The sequence below is a fragment of the Aquarana catesbeiana genome, linkage group LG05 (assembly GCF_042186555.1).
Source record: "Aquarana catesbeiana isolate 2022-GZ linkage group LG05, ASM4218655v1, whole genome shotgun sequence".
Taxonomy (NCBI): domain Eukaryota; kingdom Metazoa; phylum Chordata; class Amphibia; order Anura; family Ranidae; genus Aquarana; species Aquarana catesbeiana.
In genome coordinates this window covers 247,287,005-247,311,576 of record NC_133328.1, presented here as the reverse complement: position 1 = coordinate 247,311,576, position 24,572 = coordinate 247,287,005, and the positions used below count along the sequence as shown (strand labels likewise).

At 41.8% G+C, this 24,572-nt stretch overlaps 1 protein-coding gene across 3 annotated transcripts in view; it reads left to right on the top strand.

Moving 5' to 3' along the window:
- PKD1L1 (polycystin 1 like 1, transient receptor potential channel interacting) overlaps nucleotides 1–24,572 on the top strand; it is a 412,276-nt gene that overhangs the window by 14,050 nt on the left and 373,654 nt on the right. For all 3 annotated transcript variants that reach the window (XM_073630682.1, XM_073630680.1, XM_073630681.1), the window contains exons 2-4: nucleotides 18,493–18,661; nucleotides 21,056–21,295; nucleotides 22,424–22,556. In XM_073630682.1, coding sequence (XP_073486783.1) covers nucleotides 18,493–18,661; nucleotides 21,056–21,295; nucleotides 22,424–22,556 — 542 coding nt within the window. The remainder of the gene's footprint in view (nucleotides 1–18,492; nucleotides 18,662–21,055; nucleotides 21,296–22,423; nucleotides 22,557–24,572) is intronic.

Here is a 24,572-nt window from a genome sequence, read left to right as displayed (position 1 = left end):
TGGCTCAGTGCAGCTAACCCACAGGTGAACTTCACTGCACCTTTGGATCAGTGTGAAAACAGCCTAATAACTTTTTTTATAAGTGCTAATATGCCCAATGCAAAAGTGCAGTGTGTTAGATATTTAATACACTGACCTTTTCCTGCTTCTGCTAGCATCGCTCATCATGCTGCTAGAAAGGTCCCAGAGAAAGAGCACTCGGTATTACCTTGCCTGGGACAGCAGTGGACACTACAGAGGAAGCACAGGTTTATGCATCTCCTGCTCCCTTCGTGGCTGCCTGCTTCCTCTGCTGTAGGTCCCGGCTCCATGCACTCTGATGCTCTGGGATGGCGGGTTGGCAACCCCTTGATCACGATCTGGGCTTGCAAACCTACTATTCCAGAGCATAGGCATGCACTTCCCTGGTTTGAGGTTAAGGGCCACAAGTTGAGCACCCCTGCCTTAGACAAAACAAACATTAATCCCACTGAAGTCCATGGAACCTGAATCTCGTTACTGTTTCCTTGCCTTTTTTGGGCCACTTTTGTATAAAAAAAAGGGAAGAGGTAAAGGAGTACTACCATGGAAGACATGCACCCTTTCCAAAATTTTTTCCCTAAAACTACAGTTCAGCAGAAAGTGAAAGGTCTTTTATTTTGACTTGAAGGTTAACATTGAAAATACCCAAATCCTTTAAATAACATTCTTTGGGGATGTGTTAAAGCTGCACATGACGTGAATGCAGTGCCATGTACTGCTTTAACCACTTGCTGACCGCCCACAGTACATTTACTATTGGCAGGCGGCATAGGCAGGCCAGATCACATATGTGTAAGTTATCCAGTCTGTTCTGGGTTAGGGGCGTGCAGCGCACCCCTCCCACAACTGCTGTATCCATGATCGCAACATCCCTTGTGCCAGCATGGGCCATGACAGGTCCTCTTTATGGAGAGATCTGGGGTCTGCAGCTGATCAGACACAGATCAGTCTGATTGGCTGCTTTCCTGGACGCTAACGGTAAACAAAGATGTGACAAAATCCTTGTCACTTCCGATTTCCGGGGTCACAGAGAGGGAGGAACAACGTTAGTTTTTCTCTCTCTCTCTCTGTATAGTGCCGTGTTGCTGCTGGCTGGACTTAAACCACGTCCTGACCGTAGGACATCCTGCAGGTGCAGGCACCATCCCGGTATAACCACTTTAACCTAAGGACGTCCATGGATGTCCTGTGGTCAAAAAGTGGTTAAAGTTTTTTGCACAATATAGCACATTCATTATACATTATATACCTGCAATAAAGATCTGAAATCACCAAGTACAGCATTTCTCTGTTAGGTCTTGCAGTGCTATGTTTGTAATACTTTGAGATTCCATACTGCAGTATGTTGTGTAGACCTGTCAATGGTGGCTAATTGTACATTCACTATATCACACAATAGGGACATACAGTGAATTCCTGTGGCAAGAATCAGTGTTCCTAGTCTGGATCTCTTTCTGTGTCCAGGGTTAACCATAGGTTACTTACTGTTGGATGTGTGGATACATGCAAACACCTGTGGCTCCTGTCAGCCAGGGCCAGATTAACATAGGGGCTATTGAAGCTGCAGCTCCAGGCCCCCATCATAATATAGGCCCAAACTCTCTCTCCAGGGCCCGGCCGTTGGCCACCAGCCGCTATATAATACATTGATATTGTCCAGCATGCAGCTGCATTATTTATAGGCCCATTGAGTCAGTCAGCTGAACAACATTTAATCGCTGGCGCCGGGCCGTGGCTATCATGCAGAGCAGAGCCTCTTGCGGCGTCGGTGGTGCCAGTGCGCCGAAGCTGAGCGTGCTTGACGTCCTGGCCGGCGTGACGCCATCCAGAGACCGTCTCCGGAGTCACGTGAGGCTCGATTGCGAAAGGGCTGCTGTGCGGGCAGTGCTGTGAGAGCCAGGAGAAGGAGCTACAAAACTTCAAGTAAGTAAGCCATGAGCGCTGGCCCGCTGGGGAAGTCACTGTCAGACAGATAAACAAAGAGAGGGTGACCAACTCGTTTAGGAAGAAAGCCTTGCCACGTCCAATAATGCATAAATACAAGACCATGGGTTCTCCTAGGTGGACTTTACCGCCACTTGCATAGACAAAGAGAAATTATAGAAGTAGAAGCTATTGTACATAGTAAAAACATATAAATTTTATTCGTGTTGAAAAATACAAATATTAAAACCAGAAATAGATATCTAGAATAACATGGTAGTACTACATAGTAAACGTGATAAACATCAAGTAATAGGCAATAATAAAAGGAACCAGAAAACTCTTCTCAAGCCCGACGCGTTTCGGGGTATTTAGTATTTGTAGAGTCCTTCTTCAGGGGCATAGTTGAGAAAGAGGGGTTTATCTAAACTAATTGAAAAAATGAAAAAAAGGGGGGTCAAATGTTAGTAGGACTATCAGTAGATATCCAGTAAGAGGTTGAAGTGATCAATTGATCGCCTACCTGAAAGGACTTCATTGATTGCTTGTAGAAAGGAGGTTATTGTTGAAAGCAAAGAAAACCACAGAGAAAGGGCAGGATGTGGGAGTGAGCAGTAATGGTATAACAAGTATAGATACTATTGTTAGGTAGTAAGGGCTGCAAGTTGGTGGGCAGCAGTCTCCATAGAGGAGTATGACAGTGCTCCCGTCCCGCCCGACCCGGGCGTGCGTAAGCCAGAGCGATATGCTGGGGTCACAGGAAGGCGTCTCTAAAAAATGAAAAAATTGAGGAACCTTTAGAAAAGATCCAGTATAGGTGATTTAAGGAGAGAGTAAATAATTAAATAAACTGGTGTAAGCAATAATATGCAGAGGGAGCACACTAAAGATACTACATATATGGGCAACAAACTTAATGGCTTGGTGCAACCGAGAAGCACAATGAATGCAGGTTAATAAGAGAGGTCTGGCTTAAAATGCATTAGGGTAGAAAAAAATGTGTATATATATATATAAATGGATGTTATAATGAAGTTGTTGCATGGTAAAAGAAGGTAATAAATACAAAATATATATACCCCAGAGTGAGTATATGGTATGCATAAGTATTAAAGATTTCTATAGTTGTACATCCTAGGAGCTAGAGTAATATAGTTGAGTATAACATAATGGTATATGGGAAGTATGTGAGAAACAAATATGTTGCTACAAAACCCATATATGTGTGCTCCCAATAGCCTACAGGGACTAAGACCATAGAAGGCTAGGAAGTAGTAAAAAAGCAAGAAAATTGCAACTGTGTAACTGTAAATATGTAAATAATGAGGGGAGAGATAATACTGCACTTGTGACATTGATGCTTGAATGAAGGAAAAGTAAGAAAAAACATAAAGTGGAGTAAAATACCTTAAGAAGACCAATCATGTAGCCAGCTTCACAACCCAGCGTCGGCGTGTATAGCGCCTTAGCAGGGAGTGAGTGAGGCTGGTTTACATGGTGTGCGGGCTCCAATTAGCTGGCGTCAGAACGAGGCTCAGCTGTGTTGTGGAGACCGTCAGCTGAGACGCCCTGTACAGACCCCCCGAAGCGAGGATGCGCGGCGCCGCCCCAACCGCACATGCGCGAACGCGATGACGTTGGAGCAACGTCGCGCACACCCGCCCCACCGGCACGGAAGTGCCACTCCGGCGAACTGAGCATGCTCGCCGGAGTGGCACTGTCATACTCCTCTATGGAGACTGCTGCCCACCAACTTGCAGCCCTTACTACCTAACAATAGTATCTATACTTGTTATACCATTACTGCTCACTCCCACATCCTGCCCTTTCTCTGTGGTTTTCTTTGCTTTCAACAATAACCTCCTTTCTACAAGCAATCAATGAAATCCTTTCAGGTAGGCGATCAATTGATCACTTCAACCTCTTACTGGATATCTACTGATAGTCCTACTAACCTTTGACCCCCCTTTTTTTTCATTTTTTCAATTAGTTTAGATGAACCCCTCTTTCTCAACTATGCCCCTGAAGAAGGACCCTACAAATACTAAATACCCCGAAACGCATCGGGCTTGAGAAGAGTTTTCTGGTTCCTTTTATTATTGCCTATTACTTGATGTTTATCACGTTTACTATGTAGTACTACCATGTTATTCTAGATATCTATTTCTGGTTTTAATATTTGTATTTTTCAACACGAATAAAATTTATATGTTTTTACTATGTACAATAGCTTCTACTTCTATAATTTCTCTTTGTCTATGCAAGTGCCGGTAAAGTCCACCTAGGGGAACCCATGGTCTTGTATCTGTCAGACAGATAAGTCCTAATTATTGTGCAGAAGAAGTGTGTTCCAGTACTGGCTAAAGTGGTTAACTTTTTTTGGGGAGGGGGGGGCGCGGCTATATCAGTGCAGACAGCCAGCCCATCAGTGACCATTAGTGCTTCTGTGCCATCTTTCAGTGCCAGTGCCCTCTATCAGTGCCACCTATCGGTGCCGCTCAGTGCCACCTTTCAGTGCCAGTGCCCTCTATCAGTGTCCATTAGTGCATCTCATCAGTGCCACCTTTCAGTGCCAGTGCCCTCTATCAGTGCCATCCAATCAATGCCAGTGCCACCTACCAGTGCAGCTCATCAGTGCCACCTATCAGTGCCCATTAGTGCAGCTAGCCAGTGCCACCAATCAGTGCCCATCAGTGCTGCATAATAGTGCTGCCTCATCAGTGCCACCTTATCAGAGCCCATAAGTGCTGCCTGTCAGTACCCATTAGTGCAGCTCATCAGTGCCACCTATCAGTGACCTTCAGTGCTGCCTATCAGTGCAGCTCATAAGTGCCAGTGCTGCCTATAAGTGGCCATCAGTGCTGCCTTATCAGTGCCCATTAGTGCAGCTCATCAGTGCCACCTATCATTGCCCATCCGTGCTGCCTATCAGTGCTTCTCATCAGTGCCACCAATCAGTGCATCTCATCAGTGCTGACTATAAGTGCCCATCAGTGCAGGCCATTAGTGCCGTATAATAGTGCTGCCTCATCAGTCCCGCCTTACCAGTGCCCATACGTGCTGCCTGTTAGTGCCGCCTATCAGAGCCCATCAGTGCTGCCCATTAGTGCAGCTCATCAGTGCCACCTATCTTTGCCCATCAGTGCTGCCTATTAGTGCAGCTCATCAGAGCCCATCAGTGCTGTCTATCAGTGCAGCCTCATCAGTGCTGCCTCATTGGTGCCCATCAGGGCCTATCAGTGCTGCCTCATCAGTGCCGCCTTATCAATGCCCATCAGTGGTGCCTCATGTCATTGGTGCCTATCAGTGTAGCATCAGTGCCCATCAGTGAAGAAGATAAATTACTGATGACAAAACTTTATAACAAACTAAGAAAAACATTTTTTTTTTCCTTTTAAATGTCTTTTTTTCATGTTTAGCAAAAAATAAAAAACCCCAGTGGTGTTTAAATACAACCAAAAGAAAACTCTATTAAAATAAAAAAAAGATAAAAATGTCATATGGGTACAGTGTTGCATGATCGCGCAATTGTCATTCAAAGTGTGATAGCGCTGAAAGCTGAAAATTGGCCTGGGCAGGAAGGGGGTGAAAGTGCCCGTAGTTAAGTGGTTAAAGGATAAGTTCACCTTTTGGGAACGTGTAACATGTTCCCACTTCCCACTGCAGCATCTGCCCTATCCACTGGATCTAGTGACAGCAAGAGGAGAATCTTCTCCCTGAATTCGCTGTCACTATTTAAAAAAATACATAGGGGGTTATTTACTAAAGGCAAATACACTGCACTACAAGTGCAAACTACAAGTGCAAAGTGCACTTGAAATTGCACTGAAAGTGCACGTGAAAGTGCAGTCGCTGTAGAACTGAGGGGGACATGCAAGGAAAATAAAAAACATCATTTTAGCTTGCACATGATTGGATGATAAAATCAGCAGAGCTTCCCTTCATTTCTTATCTACCCCTCAAATTTACAGTGACTGCACTTCCAAGTGCACTTTCAGTGCAATTTCAAGTGCACTTTGCACTTGTAGTTTGCACTTGTAGTGCAAATTGGATTTGCCTTTCGTAAATACCCCCATAGTGTAGTTCCTGAGTGCCACCACTTAGGTTAGTGGAAATAATTGGATATGAGGGAATGTTACTCTATGTTGCTGGGGGTTATTATTGCTGCTACTGACACCAATGGTGTGGGTTGTTATTGCGTAAACTGCCACTGATGTCATGCTGGGGGTTATTATTGCTGCTACTGATACTAATGCTTTTGGTTGTTATTCTGTGAGTTGGCACTGATGTTTTTGGTTATTATTATGGAAATTGCCATTTAGGATGGGGGTTATTTCCTAAACTGGCACTGATGCTGGGTGGATTTAATTGCAGAAACTTGTACTAATGCGGTGAATTATTATTGTGTAGACTGGCACTGATGCTGACAGTCCATTATTAATTGCAGGTGATGTGTCAAAAAACGTGTTTATGGCAACCGTATGCACTGTGCAGTGCTTACACAAAGGGTAAAATAGGTTTTTTTGCACAAATAGTCAGTAACAACCCATGCAATGCATAAATACAAAGAAACCAAAACAAATAGGTTCAGAAATGAAGTTCTGTGTAATAAAATGGAAGGACACTGGGAAAAAGTATTGAACATGCTAAGTTAGCGTCGCTAACTGAAATGCATTTAATGCTTGGTACAAAATCCTTTGTTGGTAATGAAAGCTTCAAGATGCAGGCTCCTGTATGGAGAGACTAGTCGCATGCGTTGCTCAGATCTTTAAATCTTGTCTTCAAATCTTGAAGGTTCCATTGGCCTCTTCTAACTCTGATCTTTAATTCTTTCCATAGATTTTCTATTGGATTCAAGTCAGGTGATTGGTTGGGCCATTATAGCAGCTTTATTTTCTTTCTTTGAAACCAATTGAGAGTTTCCTTGGCTTTGTTTTGGGATCATTTTCCACCCTCGTTTCATCTTCATTATCCTGATAGATGGTAGATTTTTATCAAGAATGTCTTGGTACATTTTTCCATTCATCCTTCCTTCAATTACATGAATTTTGGCAGTACCGTATGCTGAAAAACAGCCCCACACCATGATGTTCCCACCTACAAACTTCACTGTTAGTCTTGGGGTGCTTTGGGGTTGTGACCCCCAAACATGGTGTGTATTATGGCATCCAAAGAGTTCCATTTTGGTCTTCTCTGACCAGACTATATCTCCCAGTATTTCACAGGCTTATCTAAATGTTGTGAAGCAAACGTTAACGGAGCTTCAACATGTTTTTTCTTCAGCAATGGAGTGAGCGTGCATACAGGTCATGGAGTGCATTACTTATTGCTTATTGCTTTCTTTAAAACAACTGTACCTGCTAATTCCATGGTCTTTCTGAAGCTCTCCACAAGTAGTCCTTGGCTCTTGGACAACTCTTCTGATAATTCTTTTCACTCCTCTGTCAAAAATCTTGCGAGGAGCACATGGTCACGGCCAGTTTATGGTAAAATTATGTTCTTTCCACTTCCTGGATTATGGCCCCAACAGTGCTCACTGGAACATACAGAAGTTTAGAAATCCTTCTGTAACCAATGCCATTTTGCAACAATAAAGTTGCGAAGGTCTTGAGAGAGCTCTTTTCTTTTACCCATCATGAGATGTTTCTTGTGTGACACCTTGGTAATGACACCTTTTTATAGGCCATCAGGTGAGACTGAACCAGCTGATATTAATTTGTACAGGATTGCTTTCCAATTACTGATAGATTTCAACTGGTGTCTTGGCTTTCCATACCTTTTTGAACCTCCCTTTCTTCATGTGTTTAATACTTGTTCCCTGTGTCCTTCCATTTTATTACACAGAACTTAATTTCTGAACGTATTTGTTTTGATGTCTTTGTATGTATGGATTGCACCGATTGCAGTGCAAAAAATGTGGTGAAAATTTCCTAGAAATATGGTAACGTGTTCAATACTTATTTTACCCGCTGTATATGTAAATGGAGCTGGTTTTACAAATGCCAAATATATCGATGTGGCCTTCTGTATGGTTGCATGGGCCTGAGGTGTTAAGGAGCTCCTGGAAAAAGTACTACAATTTAAAAAAAAAAAAAAAATTACACATAAGGATGAAAAACAAAATAGTGGTTGTGAGAAAGTGTAAGCTAAGAAAGAGGAAGAAAAACAAATCCAAAAACTCTTGTCTAACACCAAAAAAATTATAGAATTTTGTAGAAAAAGCACACCTGGAGCACACTTTTCTCCTGCGATTAAATAAACCAAGTGCAGGAGGCAAGTGCCCATTGCCTCATTTTACTGGATTTATTCTGAATGTTATGTATCCTTTGACGACAGGGGCATTTAAAGGGCTTTTTCATCAAATTACAATAATCAGTAATCGTCTTTTACTAGTCAAAAACTTTACAGCTATGCCAACAACAAAAAGTCTATTCACTTTACCCTAATGTATTTCTAAGTAATTTACTATAAGCAAGATCCAGAGAACTCCTTACATAGTTACATAGTTGATAAGGTTGAAAAAAGACACAAGTCCATCAATCTGCTTCATAAAGCCTGTGTCATGTAATTGTGCCTATCTCTTCCTCATATCTGTAATTAATTAAACTGAACTGTCCAAAGCAAAGTTAAATCTAACTAGTCGTTATAAGGACGCAACTCAGCAGAATTTACTACTGGCTTTCTGTATGTGAGGGATGCACAGTGAATGTGCTTGGGAATACATCTTCCGAATTAAAAACAGGTAAGCAAGAGAGGATCCCAAACCACCACATAGCAGGAGCCTGAAATAGGTATCTTGTATTGGGAGGAAATACTTGCACATAGTTATAATGTACTGATATATGTATAATTCTTGCAACAGATAAACTATTCTTCAGTATTGATATGAGCTGCCCAGGTAATAGACAATCTCAGTGTTTACAGTATATGTTACCGGAGGATGGCTCCTGTTATCAGGGATGAGGTCCCTTCTTTGAATAGGCAGAGGATGCAGTCTGTACTGGGTTCACACCTCCGCTCCACTTGTGTGTATGAAGTGAAGAAGGAGCCTTCTTTAAACTATCCCTCTTTGTCTGGAACCTGACCCTGTGCTAAGCACTGTCCCTCACAAGCGGGTCCCCCACTCTCTACCACACACTCACCAGAAGAGTGCCAAAATTACATTGGTTCCCTATTTAAAAGGCTCTCTCTCCCAAGATGACCGCTGAAGTCTCTCGAAAGTTCATAGTGCAATTAGACTACCTTCCTCTCTCAAGGAATCTCTAAAGCCTCGTACACACTACTAGTTTTTTTTTGTTCAACCCAGCTCAGGTCAGAGCTCAGGTCAAAGCTGCTATACTAACAATCCAATGTTAGTAAAGCAATCTCCCCTGCTTTGCTATTGTGTTCTGACAGGGGGAGGGCCCCCTGCCAGAACACTCCGGTCAGCGCACTCAGCCATTGGCTGAAAGCGATGACCGGGAGATGGTCGACAGACCTTTTTCTGTCATGACCCTTTGACAGAAGCCAGTCGAATGTCAGCACAAGCCGAATGTCGGCGGGTTTGTATTGAACTGGCCAATGCCGCCCGACATTCAGCCCGTATGTACTAGGCTTAAGGGACTAATCCTCTTACGAGACTCCCTTTACCATGCAATAATAGCTCAAGGCCACGTACAGGTGGAAAAGCTAACTGCACCTGCCTACAACCAGAATATTGATGTGGTAGATGGGTCCACTACACTTAGGGAATACAGTCAAGTATACTTAGAGAACTCAGTCAAGTAATTGTCAGACCATTGTTCCTAATTTTTACTTACAGTCTACTGACTGGAGAAAATACAATGTAGCACCAATATTTAAAAAAGGGCCCAAAATACATCCCTGGGAATTACAGACCAGTTAACTAAGATTTTAGTAATGAAAACGGTATCATTAGCAGTAATCGGCATGGATTCATGAAGAATCGTTCTTGCCAAACCAATCTATTAGCTTTCTATGAGGAGGTGAGCTGCCATCTAGATAAAGGAAGGCCTGTAGACGTGATGTATCTGGACTTTGCAAAAGCATTTGACACAGTTCCCCATAAATGTTTACTGTACAAAGTAAGGTCCGTAAGTAAGGCATGGACCATAGGGTGAGTACATGGATTGAAAACTGTCTACAAGGGCAAGTTCAGAGGGTAGTGATAAATAGGGAGTACTCGGAATGGTCAGGGGTGGGAAGTGGGGTCCCCCAGGGTTCTGTGCTGCGACCAATCCTGTTTAATTTGTTCATAAATGACCTGGAGGATGGGGTAAACAACTCAATCTCTGTATTTGCGGACGACACTAAGCTAAGCAGGGCAATAACTTCTCCGCAGGATGTGGAAACCTTGCAAGAAGATCTGAACTAGTTAATGTGGTGGGCAACTACATGGCAAATTAGGTTTAATGTAGAAAAATGTAAAATAATGCATTTGGGTGGCAAAAATATGAATGCAATCTACTCACTAGGGGGAGAACCTCTGGGGGAATCTAGGATGGAAAAGGACCTGGGGGGTCCTTGTAGATGATAGGCTCAGAAATAGCATGCAATGCTAATGCCAATATTCTGTTTGCTAACAAAGCAAACATAATATTGGCATACATTAAAAAGGGGATTAACTTCAGGGATAAAGCGATAATTCTCCCACTCTACAAGACTCTGGCCTGGCCGCACTTGGAGTATACTGCCCAGTTCTAGGCACCAGTCTTCAGGAAGGATATACTGGAAATGGAGCGAGTACAAAGAAGGGCAACAAAGCTAATAAAGGGTCTGGAGGATATTGGGTATGAAGAAAGGTTGCAAGCAATGAACGTATTCTCTCTGGAGAAGAGACGCTTGAGAGGGGATATGATTTCAATTTACAAATACCATACTGGTGACCGCACAATAGGGATAAAACTTTTTCACAGAAGGGAGTTTTTCGTGGAAGGGTGACACGTGGCCACTCACTAAAATTAGAAGAAAAGAGGTTTAATCTTAAACTGCGTAGAGGGTTCTTTACTGTAAGCAGGTTCTTTACTGTACGGAATTCCCTTCAACAGGCGGTGATTTCAGCGGGGAGCATCGATAGTTTAAAAAAACTATTAGATAAGCACCTGAACAACCGCAACATATACAATGTAATACTGACCTATAATCACACACAAAGGTTGGGCTTGATGGACTTGTGTCTTTTTTCAACCTCAACTACTATGTTGAGCAAGTAAGATGTGCTCCCTGTATTAATATCAAGGTGTTTCTGTTGCAGCATGAGTATACCTTTAATAATAACCTTACCTATTAATCTGCAGGGGAAAAGTTTCATTACAAGCTATACTATCTTATTCAGTTTGCATGTTGGTGACAAATGTCTAGAACATGTTCCTGTTCACTGAAGCCTGTCTGTTGTCATAACTGAAACAAGAGTAACAACTGCTTGTTTAATAGCTTTATCCTAGAATATTGTCCTTAATGAGAAAGTGAGCATCAAGCAGAACACTAGGTTAAACTATAGCTTAGTGGGGGTTGTTTGTTGTTATCAGAAATAGCCACAGACCTTTCATCATTTCAGACATTTCAGTTAGATTAGTGGTTCATTTTTCTGACTGCACTGTGATCATGTAAATAAATAAATACATATGTTTACATTTTTTAATATATATTTTATTGAAGGAAGTACATTTTCCTTGAAATATATTTTTAAATATATTTTTAAAAACATTTTAACAAAAAGTCACATATCAGTACAATAAAAAAACATGGCACAGAAATTAACAGTAACAAAAATAAGGGTTTAGCAAGGTAGAGGGTTGTTTTTATTGTCCCAGGTGTGTCTTAAACAGTCTGAGACTTTGGGAAGTACATTTTTCCCTTATCGTCTTTCAGGACAGCACTTGAGAGAGTGACTCCTCCCCTTGCAAACAGGAAACACCTCTTCCACCAAACTTTAAAAGGAGGCTCCTTTCCACACATTGTCAGTTTTTGTGTTTCCTCCGGAGGGAACACTTCGTGGGGAAGTCAGGGCTCTCAGGTGCTGTCCTGGGAGCTCAGGTTTCCTGTGTTTTTCACCAAATACTTCTTTTACCTCAGGAGAGCTGTTCCTCCCATTCCACAGCTGATGAAGGTGCTGCTGGCTGGGCTCCCTCTCCCTCTTCACTGGGCTCAGGGTGAGTCTGACTGTCGTGGGCATCGCTCCTGGGCGGCGGCAGGACAGGCGGTGGCCGTTTACTATGCTTTTTTTCTCAGGTCCACCGCCTGTTGATTACAACACCGCCGCCATCTTGGGGATGGCAGCGGGGCTCCATCCGCCGGAAATGAGGCATCCGGAAAGGGGGCAGCGCCCACGGAACAGGCGTGCGGCGTCATTTCCACCGGAAATCGCAGAGGGAAAGGGGAGGAATGGGGCTGGTGCTTATTTAGCTGTTCCGGTCCGGCGCACTGGCGCTATTGGAGTCCGGAACCGGCGTTTTTAGCCACAAACACAGCAAGCGCTCCTCGATGGAATCGATGGTGGCAGCAAGTGGGACAGGCACAGGCACCAGCAAGGCCCAGGTAAGGGGCAGTTGTATACTGTCCTCCTTGTACTGTGGGGTCTCTCTCTCTCTCTCTCTATCCCCCCCCCGGTGGCAGGAGCCTGTCTGGGCACATAAGGCAGTTTAGTTCTTACTGTGCACCTGTGGTGAGCATCCTTGGGAATAGGACAGGTTGTCTCACTGGGATGGTTTCTTCTTTTGTCTCATGGCAGGCCAAAAGCTCTGATCCAGTGGCAAAAAGAAAATGCCCTTCATGTAAATCCAAGCTACCTGAAGGATGGAAGAAGACGTTATGTCAAGCTTGTATTGATTTGCTAGTCAAAGAAGAAGCTTCTTCCGCTTGCAGCGATTTGATTGCATCTGTTAAAAAAGAACTTGATGCGACTATCCAATCATTTCGCTCTTCGCTAGCAAACCCATCCCTGAGTCAGCCTACTACCTCACAGTCCTCTCAAGGCTCACTTATAGTCCCGGCGGTGGAGACTGAGGCATCTCCTACCCCAGAGGGACATTCCCCCTCTCAATCTGAGGATTCTGATGAGGGGGAGGAAGGAGAAAATTTACCTTCAAAATTTAAATTGTCTTTAGAACAGGTAGATGGCCTGTTAAAAGCAATCTATACCACACTGGGTCTGGAGGAGGAAAGAAAGGAGTTATCTCTGCATGACAAAATGTATGCAGGGCTTAGCGAACACAAAAATCGCAATTTCCCAGTACACTTTGTTAACTCTGAAACTATTAAAAAAGAGTGGACAGAGCCAGAGAGAAAGCCTTTCTTTCCCAAAGCCTTAAAAAGGCGTTTTCCTTTTGATGAAGATCCAGCGGCGGTTTGGAACAAAAATCCCAAACTAGATGCCGCATTTTCCCAAGTCTCGAGGTCTATAGATTTGGCATTCGAGGACATGGGGGTGTTGAGAGATCCCATGGATAAAAGGATGAACCAGCTACTAAAGAGGGCTTGGCAATCCATCATGGGAAATCTTAAACCTACTATGGCAACTACAGTGGTATCCAGAAATATGGAGTTCTGGTTAGAGCAACTTAAGGCCCATATCTTAGCAGACTCACCAAAACAAGAAATTTTGGATACATTTTCAACTCTGTCTGCCGCTGTCGCATTTATATCTGATGCATCAGCGGAATCAATTAAAATGACAGCTAGATCTGCTGCCCTAGCCAACTCAGCCAGAAGGGCTCTGTGGTTGAAAACTTGGCCGGGGGACGCGGCATCCAAAAACAAGCTGTGTGGGATACCGTTCCTGGGTGACTTGCTTTTTGGACCTGATTTAGATGCGGTTCTAGTTAGAACTGCTGATAAAAAGAAATCTTTTCCCATCAAAAAGAAAAAGCAGCCAGTTAAACGTTTTTTTCGTTCCCAAAGGGCTCAAGAACAAACCAAACCCCAGGAGAAAAGAAAAAATTGGGTATCGCAGAAGGGTAAAGGCAAAGGAAATGTCCTTTTCCATCCTCCTGCAGCCTCCAGTAAAGCACAATGACTTGTGCGTACCAGTGGGGGGAAGGCTTCAAAGTTTCCTTACTCTTTGGACCAGCATGACAGAAAGTCTATATATTTTGGACATGCTGTCCCAAGGTTACAGGATAAAGTTTTCGGATCGCCCGCCAGAAAGATTCTTTGTAACAAACCTACCAAGGGATCTAACAAAGGCTCTGGCCATGAAGAACCTTTTAAAGGATCTGAGGCACCAGAGGGTAGTGATACCAGTATCCCCAGAAGAACAGGGTCAGGGTTTCTATTCACACATCTTTCTGATAAGAAAACCATCCGGAAACTTCCGTCTTATCCTCAACCTAAAACCCCTGAACAAGTCAGTCCTATACAAAAAGTTTTGTATGGACTCAATTTTCACGGTCAGAAACATTCTGACAAAAGATTGTTTTATGGCATCAGTCGATCTGAGGGATGCTTATCTTCATATTCCTGTAGCACCTCAGTCCCAGAAGTTCCTGAGGCTTGCGGTTAATATGGGCAAGGAGATTATACATCTTCAGTTCAGGGCCCTTCCCTTCGGCCTGTCGTCAGCTCCTCGTATTTTTACGAAGATAATGGCGGAAGCTCTCGCCCCTCTTCGACTCCAGGGGATTGCGGTAATTCCATATCTGGACGACCTCCTCTTTTTTGCCCCATCCAGGGAAAAGTTGCAGGAGGATTTGAACAAATCCCGCAGTCATTTGGAGTCACTAGGGTGGATAGTGAATGTTCAAAAATCAAATTTCATCCCAGCTCAGCAAGTACTGTTTCTGGGTTATTTGATAGATTCGGTGGAGCAAAAGATTTTTCTCCCAGAAGAGAAAAAGATCAAGGTCCAAAGGGTAATAACGGCACTACAAACAAATCAACTGATTTCAGTCCGAAAGGTTATGTCGGCTCTGGGGACATTAACCTCTTCAATGCCAGCCATCCAATGGGCAAGGCTGCATTTAAGGACTCTCCAAGGGTTCTTTCTAAGGACATGGAACCACAGGACAGAGAGTTTGGATACAAAAGTAAAGATTCCCACCAGAGTCAAACATTCGTTTTGGTGGTGGAAAAGTCAGGTGGTACTGCAAAGAGGTCTTCTTTGGTCTTTTCCGACCGGGAAAGTGGTCACAACAGACGCCAGTTTGCAGGGATGGGGGCCCACATGGGTCAGGCCTTAGCGCAGGGAACATGGTCCCAGTTCGAGGCCCAAAAATCCTCAAATTGGAGAGAGCTGAAGGCAGTTGCCCTAGCATTAGCTTTCTTCTCTCAAAACCTCATAGGTTGCCATGTCCAGATTTTGTCGGACAATGCCACTGCCATAGCCTACCTGAACAAACAGGGAGGCACAAGAAGCAGGGCTCTTCACTTCACTTACTGTCAGTAGAGATTCTGGAGTGGGCGGAGAACCACTTACTATCTCTATCCGCAGTCCATCTGAAAGGCACATTGAACGAAGTAGCGGATTATCTGAGCCGACAGAAAGTTCAGGAATCAGAGTGGAGTCTGAACAGAAAGGTGTTTGCATTAATCACCAGTGCTTGGGGTCTTCCGCAGGTAGACCTGTTTGCTTCAAAGCAAAACACGCAGCTCCCGAATTTTTTCTCCCTTCAGAGAGACAATTGCTCTCAGGGAATAGATGCTCTGGCACATCCGTGGGATTTTCACCTAGGGTATGCTTTTCCTCCATTCCGGTTAATCCCTCTAGTGTTGAGGAAAATACTGAAAGAGAGAGTATCAATAATTTTGATTACTCCATATTGGCCAAAGAGAGCTTGGTTTTCCACGATTCTGCAGTTGGCAATCAAACCATGTTGGCATCTCCCGCTCAGTCAGGATCTGTTGATTCAGGGGCCAGTGCTTCATCCAGAGGTAGGCAGGTTAAAGCTCACTGCCTGGTATCTGAGGAGCAGTTAATGAGAAGCAAAGGCTTTTCAGAACGTTTAACTACTACGTTGCTTTCCAGTAGGGAAAAGGTAACCAGGGATATTTACGCCAAAGTGTGGAAAGTCTATGTTTCTTTCTGTCATTCACAACATAGGGGGGTTAAAGACCTAGTTTCAGTGCTGGAATTTTTGCAAAAAGGTGCAGACAAGAATCTGGCGGTCAGCACTCTTAAGGTGCAGGTGGCCACCTTGGGAGTTTATCTGGAGAGATCCTTATCTTCAGAAACTCTGATCATGAGATTTTTCAAAGCACTTTCCAGGTCTAGACCGGTCCCGATGAGGCATTTCCCAAATTGGGATCTCTCGGTGGTTCTGCAAGCTCTGGCAAAAGAACCATTTGAGCCTTTACAGGCCATATCCCTGAAGAATTTAAGACTATTTTTCTGGTTGCAACTACTTCAGCAAGAAGGATTAGTGAACTGCATGCCCTATCAGTAAAAGAGCCTTTTTTGTCAGTTTTTCCTGATAGAGGTGTCCTTAAAGTAGATCCGGGGTTTTTGCCAAAAGTGGCAAGCTTTAGGAACAGGTCTCAGGAGATTACTCTACCAACCTTTTCTGCTAACCCTTCGGGTGCAAAGGAAGAGCAGTTTCACAATTTAGACGTAAGACGTATCCTGTTACATTATTTGGAAGTAACAGGAGGATTTAGAGTTTCAGATTCATTATTTGTTCTTTTTTCTGGAAACAAGAAAGGCCAACAAGCATCAAAAGCATTATTGGCTAGATGGCTTCAGACAGCTATTTTTGTAGCCTATTCTCAAATGGGTTTATCTTCCCCGCTGGGAATTAGGGCTCATTCAACGAGAGCCCAGGCCACTACATGGGCAGAAAGAGCTGGTGCCACCCCAGATCAGATTTGTAAGGCGGCTACGTGGTCAAGCTACTTAACGTTTGTCCGTCATTACAGACTGGATCTCCTATCAGCAGGGGATCAGGCTTTTGGCAGAAAGGTTCTGCAGGCTGTGGTCCCTCCCTAGGGGGGTAAGTCTCTATTATCCTCTCAAGTGCTGTCCTGAAAGACGATAAGGGAAAATTCAAGTTAGACTTACCGGTAACTTGTTTTCTTTGAGTCTTTCAGGACAGCAGCATCCTGCCCTATTGTTTATATATATATATATATATATATATATATATATATATACTGTGACTAATCATATCTCGATTATGTGTTCCAGTTTGGGGCCGGAGGTTCTCTACTACTACTGACAATGTGTGGAAAGGAGCCTCCTTTTAAAGTTTGGTGGAAGAGGTGTTTCCTGTTTGCAAGGGGAGGAGTCACTCTCTCAAGTGCTGTCCTGAAAGACTCAAGGAAAACAAGTTACCGGTAAGTCTAACTTGAATTTTTTATTCAATCTAAAAGTTTTGTTTTTAATTCTCAAGAGTACGATAAAATATCAAAAGATTTTTCATGGGCAAAAAAAAAAATAAAAAAATCATTCTTTGGTAATGTTCAACTGACTATACTATGTTTTTTGTGTTAATATATCGTTAGAAGCACTGTACAAAATCAGGCAAATGTAAGCTAAAAGTAATCTTTCAGAAAAATTATAAAATCAAATATGTGTTTAGCTGCTGATAATTGAAATTCAAATAGAACTTTAACACACAATTTGTATTTCATTTTAATAAGAAAAATAATTTTTAAACGCTTCTATATTTTAAAAACGGATAAATATATTTGTCTAATTAATGGTTTAATTTCACTGGCATAACTCTTCCACTGCCTGGGAACTATTTGCAAAATAATGGTTTGACAATCTACATATCATTTAGTGCAAGGCTTCTGCTTTAATCAATGGAAAAAGTATAGTTTTATATGTCAAAGAGATTCTCTTCATTTGAAAGAAAACACACTAAACTTTATTGTGAGAGAAACATTAGCTCTGAAATCTTTAAAGGGAGATTAAAGCCCAGTACACACGATCAGAAAATCGGACGAAAAATACTGCTTTCTAAGCGATCGTACGATAATCTGTTATCTGTTAGTTGCACAGCCTTATAACGACAGTTCATCGGAAATTATCCGAAGGGACAAGCATGAAATTTTTTCTCATCTGATATCAGATCGTACGATTTTCATTTATTCAAGTACAGTTTTTGTCCGAAAATACAATGCAAAGACAATACAACACATTACATCACTTCTGAATTTTTATTCTGTCGTACAAGAATTTTCGTAACTTTATTAACCTCTTAATTTTCAATATGAGACTAGCATGCAAAAAAAACAGACGATCATTTGTCCGATGATCTCATTGTGTGTACCAGGCTTAAGAGGAATATTGATTAGTGGTGGTACCTGTATCTGTAAACATGGCCTACCTTGATGTTTTTCATTTTGCTATAAATCCATATTTTTGTCCCCGAGTCCTGAGTTACCTGGTAAAGCAAACCCAGGATAGATAAACTATATAACTAAATGCAACTGGCACCCTGGATTTTGGTAAAGTGTATCAGGCTGAAATAGGCACCAAGGACAAAAAGACCTTATATATCATGTGATGCGGATGCTGGAAAAAGTTGTAGCTATACAGAATGTCTTTCAGTCTTAGACTGGCATGGTTTTGCAAAACAAAATTTTATCTTTATATATTTTTCTTTTTTTCAGCATTTTACATTTTAACAAATGGAACTGTGTTTTCTACGGAGACTTATATCAATTTTACTGCAGTGACAGAAGAGTTTGGGCCTTTGGAATTTATCTGGCAGTTTGCAGACAGGCCACCTGAGCGAACAACTAGAAGAAGTATTATAAAAAGATTCAATCTACCTAACATGTATGTATCCAGTTAAATGCATATATTATAGTTAGCTTTCAATGAATGTTACATAAAAGAAAGCATATGAAATGCATAGAAATCAGATATGTTCATTGTGTCACCAATGATGCCTTATTGGCATTAGCAGTATACCAAAGTAAACTTCTCTATTGAATGGAAGCCCACTATTTCTCCATTCCTGAATGGATGTCAAAAACTAATAATGTATCAGATGTTGCCAGAGGCACCCAGAGATGTTAGATGACTTTGGCTGGATAATGAGACAATCTAATGTGTATGTTTTAATGGCAGACAGCAACAGCCACTGCTGTCAAAGCCCATAATTGGAAATAACAATGGAACAGGATGAAATACCATGTCTGATTACTATTCTAGTTTCTCAATTTACCATCAGGCTCTGGCCACTCAGTGGCAAGTCATTTCCCAGACATGGACATTGCCATATTTGGGCAATAAAATCACCTTTTTTTTTACATGTGTGACAGTTTAACCACTTCCGGACTGGCGCACGCCTATGTACGTCCAAACTTTGAAGGGGGATATCGTTGTTATGGCAGCAGCTAGCTGCCATAACCATGGTATCCCCGTTTTCGTGCGGCGGTCCACTTTCTGATAAAGTGGTCCCCGTGGCAGATTCGCCGCGAGATCACTTTTATCGGTGGCGGGAGAGGGGCCCCCCTCCCGCCGCGATCCGGTGCCCTCTGCTGCTACCGACGGCTCCGGTAAGCGATCGCGTCTGTCTCCCTCCTGTGCCTGGAGACGAGTAAGGCTAAGATGGCGCCCACTCGTCTCCATGACACTGCTGGGCGGAAGCGACGTCAAAACGTCACTTCCGCCCACGCCTCTTGAAGGCATATTTTTTTAATGTCATTTTTTTAAATGACTTTTTTTTTTTGTATCTTAGTGTAAATATGAGATCTGAGGTCTTTTTGACCCCAGATCTCATATTTAAGAGGTCCTGCCTTGCTTTTTTCTATTACAAGGGATGTTTACATTCCTTGTAATAGGAATAAAAGTGTCACAATTTTTTTTTTTTTTTAATTGTGTAAAAATAAATGAAATAATGTAAAATAAATAATATAAATGAAACCCCCCGTCTCGACGAGCTCGCGCGCAGAAGCGAACGCATACGCGAGTAGCGCCCGCATATGAAAACGGTGGTCAAACCACACATATGAGGTATCGCCGTGACTGGTAGAGCAAGGGCAATAATTCTAGCCCTAGACCTCCTCTGTAACGCAAAACAAGCAACCTGTAGAATTTTTTAAACATCGCCTATGGAGATTTTTTAGGGTAAAAGTTTGACGCCATTCCATGAGCGGGCGCAATTTGGAAGCGTGACATGTTGGGTATCGATTTACTTGGCGTAACATTATATTTCACAATATAAAAAAAAATTGGGCTAACTTTACTGTTGTCTTATTTTTTTATTCAAAAAGTGAATTTTTTCCCAAAAAAGTGCACTTATAAGACCGCTGCGCAAATACGGTGCAAAAAAAAAGTATTGCAACAACCGCCATTTTATTCTCTAGGGTGTTAGAAAAAAAACCATATATAATGTTTGGGGGTTCTAAGTAATTTTCTAGCAAAAAAAACTGTTTTAAACATGTAAACACCTAAAATCCAAAACGAGGTCCTTAAGTGGTTAATGGCACAGACATGGCCCACTCCAAGTACTGGCTTACCTCTTGTGCATCAGCTTAGAGTTAGTCTTAATTACTGCCAGTTTCCTAATCTGAGAACTGGTGATAATTCTTTGTTAAGGGCTGACAACCGCCTTACAATCAGCAGTAGCTTTGTCAGCCTGACATACACTCTACTTCAGTTAGCCATTGGGCTGCCTATCAAGTCTGCGAAAGGCATGCACAGGCCTGATGGGGAACTCAACTACCAAGTGAAGGAATGCACATGACAGGCTGACAGGTGACAATGCTACTAATTGTGAGGCAGTGGATTAGCATTGTCAGCCTTCCATAGGAAGTGCTGTTACTGACAGTTCTCCAGATAAGAAACTCTGCAACAAATGAAATAGAATTTACTTACATATACAGTATGTATTCAGTGAGTTATTATGCCGAACATACTCCGAAATAGATATAAGATTGACATTTAATTAATTAATTGCTTTAATGTCAGAGTTATCTAAATATATAATACTTTAACGAAGGCCTTATTTAAAACATGATTGTTCTATGATGCAATGTCTAGAGTTTTTTTAATATGGATTTGAATATCTGGTGATATACTGTGTGTGTATATATATATATATATAGATATATATATATATCTATATATATATATAGATATATATAGATATATATATCTATATATATATAGATATATATATCTATATATATATAAATTATTTTTTTGTTTTTTTGTTTTTTACAGGTATAGCGTTGTAGTTAAAACTTCAAACAAATTCCACTCTTTCACTTCTGATGTGCACACAATATTTGTGCAGAGAAAAGTTGTTCCTAATCGTCTTGTTGCCAGTCCTTCAGTGCTTATAAATTCAAATGTCAGTTTTTACTGTAGAATAAATTCTGGAACAAATGTTAGCTATTTTTGGGATTTTGGAGATGGAACCAAAAGATTTGGAAAGTACAATGACACACATGTCTATAGAAGGTAAGGACAGATTTGAAACCAGTATAACTGTAGGAGGGTAGGATGAACTGAAATTCTGTGCCCAGTAACAACCTACCTCTGCAATTATTGTCTGTTCGTAATCAATACTATAATTATTTTATTACAATATCTGGACTGTCTCTTTTCTGGCTTCTTTGGAATTTTATATCAGTGTGATACTTAAAGAGCTATAATCCAAGCACTGATTATTATCTCTTTTAAGTGCTGGGGATTGTCTCTCAAATACTATTTTCTGCAAATGTCACATTTCAACCGAGGCTCTAGCTATATCAATTTGCCCTATATAGATGTGTTTATCGTAACATATTATTTTTCTATATGTCCACTTTTTATATTATTTTTTTATTTATTTTTCAGAGTGGTACTTTATAAACAGAATACTAGGAATTATTGAATGTAGACTAGGACTTAACTAGAATTCATAGTAAAATTTTGATTGGGTCACCTACCTGTGGCAGCTGGGCTATATTGCACCCTTATTTACACCCCTTAAATATTGGTAGTCAATGGTAGGTAGTATATAATGTGTCATCTCTTAAACCCTGTCTGGTGTGCAGAGGCAGGCACACTATAATGCTCACCTATAGGTCCCCCGTTTATATACCTCAAGCTGCCCATAGATGGGTAATTTTTCTCGATCAGCCAGCAGGATGATAAAAAAAAAATAAAAAAATGAATGGCTTCCCCCATCCTCACAAGCGAGGTCCCACAGCAGGACTTCAATGTCAAAATACACTGATCAACAGCTAGGTTGACCAGCTGATCGGGATGTTTTTTCCAACATTCTGTCAAGATTCTGTCCCTGCTGAAACAGCTGAATTTCCAGCTTTACACTGGTAGCCATTAAACAATTACATGTAGCAGCCTGGTATTCTGAATGGGTATCCCCACGGGCCTCGGGTGAAGGCAGTCCTACTCAGAGACTTCAATTCCCTCTCATAAGCTGCACTTTCTGTTGAGGCTGTTTTCTATATCAATTGAGAATTAATCTTTCTTAGTCAACCTAAACTAAGTAAGTCTAAGCAAAAACATATCGCCTATAAAATGTTCTTGTATGTGCCAGTTCTTGTCTAGGACAGTTTTGTTCTTGTCTTCTTTTAATTTCAGAGAAGGAGAATACACAGTGAATGTTTCCATCTTCAACAATGTTAGTTCTGCATTTTTGACAAAGCAAATTTTTGTTGTGAAAGAACCCTGTCAGCCTCCCCCCGTGAAAAATATGGGACCCCTTAAACTGCAGGTATGCTTCATGTGATTGTTACATTTTTGTTTAATGTAAAGAAAAATGTTTGTGTTAACGGATAACTCCAATCCTTGGTATGTATTTCTCCACAGAGCAAAAAGGTAAATTATTTAAAGTTCCAGTAAAAATATATATTTTTTTTTTATTATTATTTTTTTTTTAAACTGCTGGGTAACAAATAACTGTAATGTTTGCCACTTCCTGGATCGCTGCCCCTTCTTGACTATTTACAATTTCATCTATGCTGGAAGTATAGCTTTTTGTTATACTTTCAGCTCTGTAATGGGAGAGCTGCAGCTTTCCTACACAAAAGCAGTTTACTCATCTGTACACCCCTCCTAACCCTAATCCATTCACAGGTGAAGAATGCACCAAATTCATTTAGCTGTCTAGAACTTATTCTTTAATTTGGCTCATACTTTTAGGGCACTTTCACACTGAGCGTTGGGGGCGTCGGAGGTAAAGTGGCGATTTACCGTCACTTTAGCGGGTTTTTTTGCCGATAGCTGGGCGCTTTTAACCCTCGGCCTTTCACACTGGAGTGACAGGAGAGGCGCTTTGCAGGTGCTATCTTTAAAAGCGCCTCAGTGTGAAAGTAGCCGTGCATTTGGCGCATTCAATGCAACACAATGTAAAAGTGGTGCATTTTAGAACTACTTGATGCACGGGTCACTGTCAGAACCAAAAGTGTTGCAAATTCCTTAATGAATTTGGCACAATACATTAACATGAGAGATTAACGCCAGAAAATTGGTGCAGCAGCTTTTTTGAATTCTCCTATATGTTTAGTAAATTATTTAGAGGGTACTATCCTGAACACACAGTGACACACACACACACACAGTGTCAAGGCAGACACATACAGTCAGGTCCATAAATATTGGGACATCCAACAGAATTCTAATCTTTTTGGCTCTATACACCACCACAATGGATTTGAAATGAAACGAACAAGATGTGCTTTAACTGCAGACTTTCAGCTTTAATTTGAGGGTATTTACCTCCAAATAAGGTGAACAGTGTAGGAATTACAACTGTTTGTATGTGTGCCTCACACTTTTTAAGGGACCAAAAGTAATGGGACAGATTAACAATCATCCATCAAACTTTCATTTTTTAATACTTGGTTGCAAATCCTTTGCAATCAATTACAGCCCGAAGTCTGAAACACATAGACATCACCAGATGCTGGCTTTCATCCCTGGTGATGCTCTGCCAGGCCTCTACTGCAACTGTCTTCAGTTCCTGCTTGTTCTTGGGGCATTTTCCCTTCAGTTTTGTCTTCAGCAAGTGAAATGCATGCTCAATCGGATTCAGGTCAGGTGATTGACTTGGCCATTGCATAACATTCCACTTCTTTCCCTTAAAAAACTCTTTGGTTGCTTTTGCAGTATGCTTCAAGTCATTGTCCATCCGCACGGTGAAGCGCCGTCCAATGAGTTCTGAAGCATTTTGCTGAACATGAGCAGATAATATTGCCCAATATACTTCAGAATTCATCCTGCTGCTTTTGTCAGCAGTCACATCATCAATAAATACAAGAGAACCAGCTCCATTGGCAGTCATACATGCCCACGCCATGACACTACCACCACCATGCTTCACTGATGAGGTGGTATGCTTTGGATCATGAGCTGTTCATTTCCTTCTCCATACTCTTCTCTTCCCATCACTCTGGTACAAGTTAATCTTGGTCTCATCTGTCCATAGGATGTTGTTCCAGAACTGTGAAGGCTTTTTTAGATGTTTGGCAAACTCTAATCTGGCCTTCCTGTTTTTGAGGCTCACCAATGATTTACATCTTGTGGTGAACCCTCTGTATTCACTCTGGTGAAGTCTTCTCTTGATTGTTGACTTTGACACACATACACCTACCTCCTGGAGAGTGTTCTTGATCTGGCCAACTGTTGCGAAGGGTGTTTTCTCCACCAGGGAAAGAATTCTTTGGTCATCCACCACAGTTGTTTTCCGTGGTCTTTTGGTGTTGCTGAGCTCACCGGTGCTTTCTTTCTT